Genomic DNA, 1,675 nt, shown 5'->3' with positions numbered 1-1,675 from the left:
GTGGCCAATGAAGCCGACATCGGTGTATCCGCATTCACGATGACGACCGATAGACAAGACGTCATCGACTATACGATACCATTGGTACGCGCGCGATACTACCTCTATTTCAAGGAACCCAACGTGCCCATGCAATGGAACTTATACTTAAAAGTAATAATATATTATCTTTATATTATAATAATGTATATTAATTAAGGAAATAGAGGAAAGTAGCCGATACTGATATAAATGTAATCTTATAAAGAGACATTTGTTTATTTCTCGGAAACTAAATGTTGCAATACTGATAAGAACATGATTAGTTTAGATAATTTGAGAGGTAAACACTCACAATTTATATGTGTGTGTAACTTGTTTATACATATATAAAATTAGCTAAAAACATTTTATATAAATGTGAAAATAACAGTATTATTTGATTTTCTTTTGTAAATTATTTAGTTCAATAGTATATAGGATATATTATTGTTAATATTAGATTGCTTTGTTTATAGTTTTCTAACATTATTCTATATACATTTTTTTCTTTCTTGTTTTTGTCGGATTTGGCTGATTTTTTAAATGCTCATTTTTTTTACCTTGCGCAAATGCTATATATTACAAAATTCTAGCAGTATTATAATAATTGCTATACTATCTGATAAAAGACTTCCTAATTTATATTTACGTTTTCAAATTTTTATCTTTTGTTTAAGAAATATAATCTAAAAACAAAAGTTTGACAGATTGACGATCTTTCTCTATATATTAATTAGTTACTTACACTTATATCAAATGCACTGGCTATAATTATAAAATTATGAAAATTTTACAAAGATAAATGTTCAAATTAAAATTCTTTTCATATATAATTAAATATAAAATAATGTTAAAAACCTTTTACGGCTCCGCTGGATCTTTATTTGTATTATTTACTTACACGGTCAGCATAATATTATTATTATTGAACTTATATATCAAATTAATATTATTAAGTATTAAAAATTATCTATAATAAATTTTTACTTAAAATAAATTAGTAATTACTCTATTTAAGATTATTTGTGTTACTTTTATACCTTTGAAATGAAATATAGTATTAAAATAATTCATTTATCTAAAGATTTGCGGTAACAAAATCTAGTAGTATAAATTATTTTCTACTACTCATAAATCTTGCAGGCATTCAGTTTTGACGTTTGGGTAACATTAGTAATAATAATAATAGCCGCTTCTTTTCTGTTGACTATTATGAAAACGAAAAACGGATATTTCTCGATGGATTTAATGTTAGAAAACTATATTAAAGTTTGGGGAATTTATTGCCAGCAGGGTCTGCCAGGTAATATTTTAGTTATATAATTATTGTTATAAAGATATTTTAAAATGCTACTTAATATTTTATACATATACTTTTGTGGTGACGTTTAATGCAATTAGTACGTTGATGTGTCAATAATATTTACATTTGGCGCAAAAAAAAAAAAATATATATATATATATAGAACACACATATTATATATTTCGCAGAATTTCCCAAAGAGTCACCGGTGAGGCTGGCTTTTATTTCGATTTACATCTCGTCGATAGTAATTCTGGCCATCTATTCCGCCTCGTTCATCACCTTCCTAGCGCTCAATATCCCCAAACTGCCATTTTCCACTTTGGAGGATTTCGTTAAGGACGGAACTTA

At 26.6% G+C, this 1,675-nt stretch overlaps 1 protein-coding gene across 1 annotated transcript; it reads left to right on the top strand.

Annotated features, from left to right (window-relative positions):
* Positions 1 to 39: 39 nt before the first annotated feature.
* LOC105460750 lies at positions 40 to 1,324 on the top strand (the record flags this gene model as incomplete). Its single annotated transcript, XM_011707249.1, has 2 exons — positions 40 to 153; positions 1,165 to 1,324. Coding segments are annotated over exons 1-2 (274 nt in total), but the record flags the coding sequence as incomplete, so codon positions are not given.
* Between the last annotated feature and the right edge of the window lie 351 nt (positions 1,325 to 1,675).

The sequence above is a fragment of the Wasmannia auropunctata genome, unplaced genomic scaffold (assembly GCF_000956235.1).
Source record: "Wasmannia auropunctata unplaced genomic scaffold, wasmannia.A_1.0 LD316393.1, whole genome shotgun sequence".
Classification (NCBI taxonomy): Eukaryota; Metazoa; Arthropoda; class Insecta; order Hymenoptera; family Formicidae; genus Wasmannia; species Wasmannia auropunctata.
Note: the sequence above shows the minus strand (reverse complement) of the source record. Positions and strands in the feature narration are given on the sequence as shown.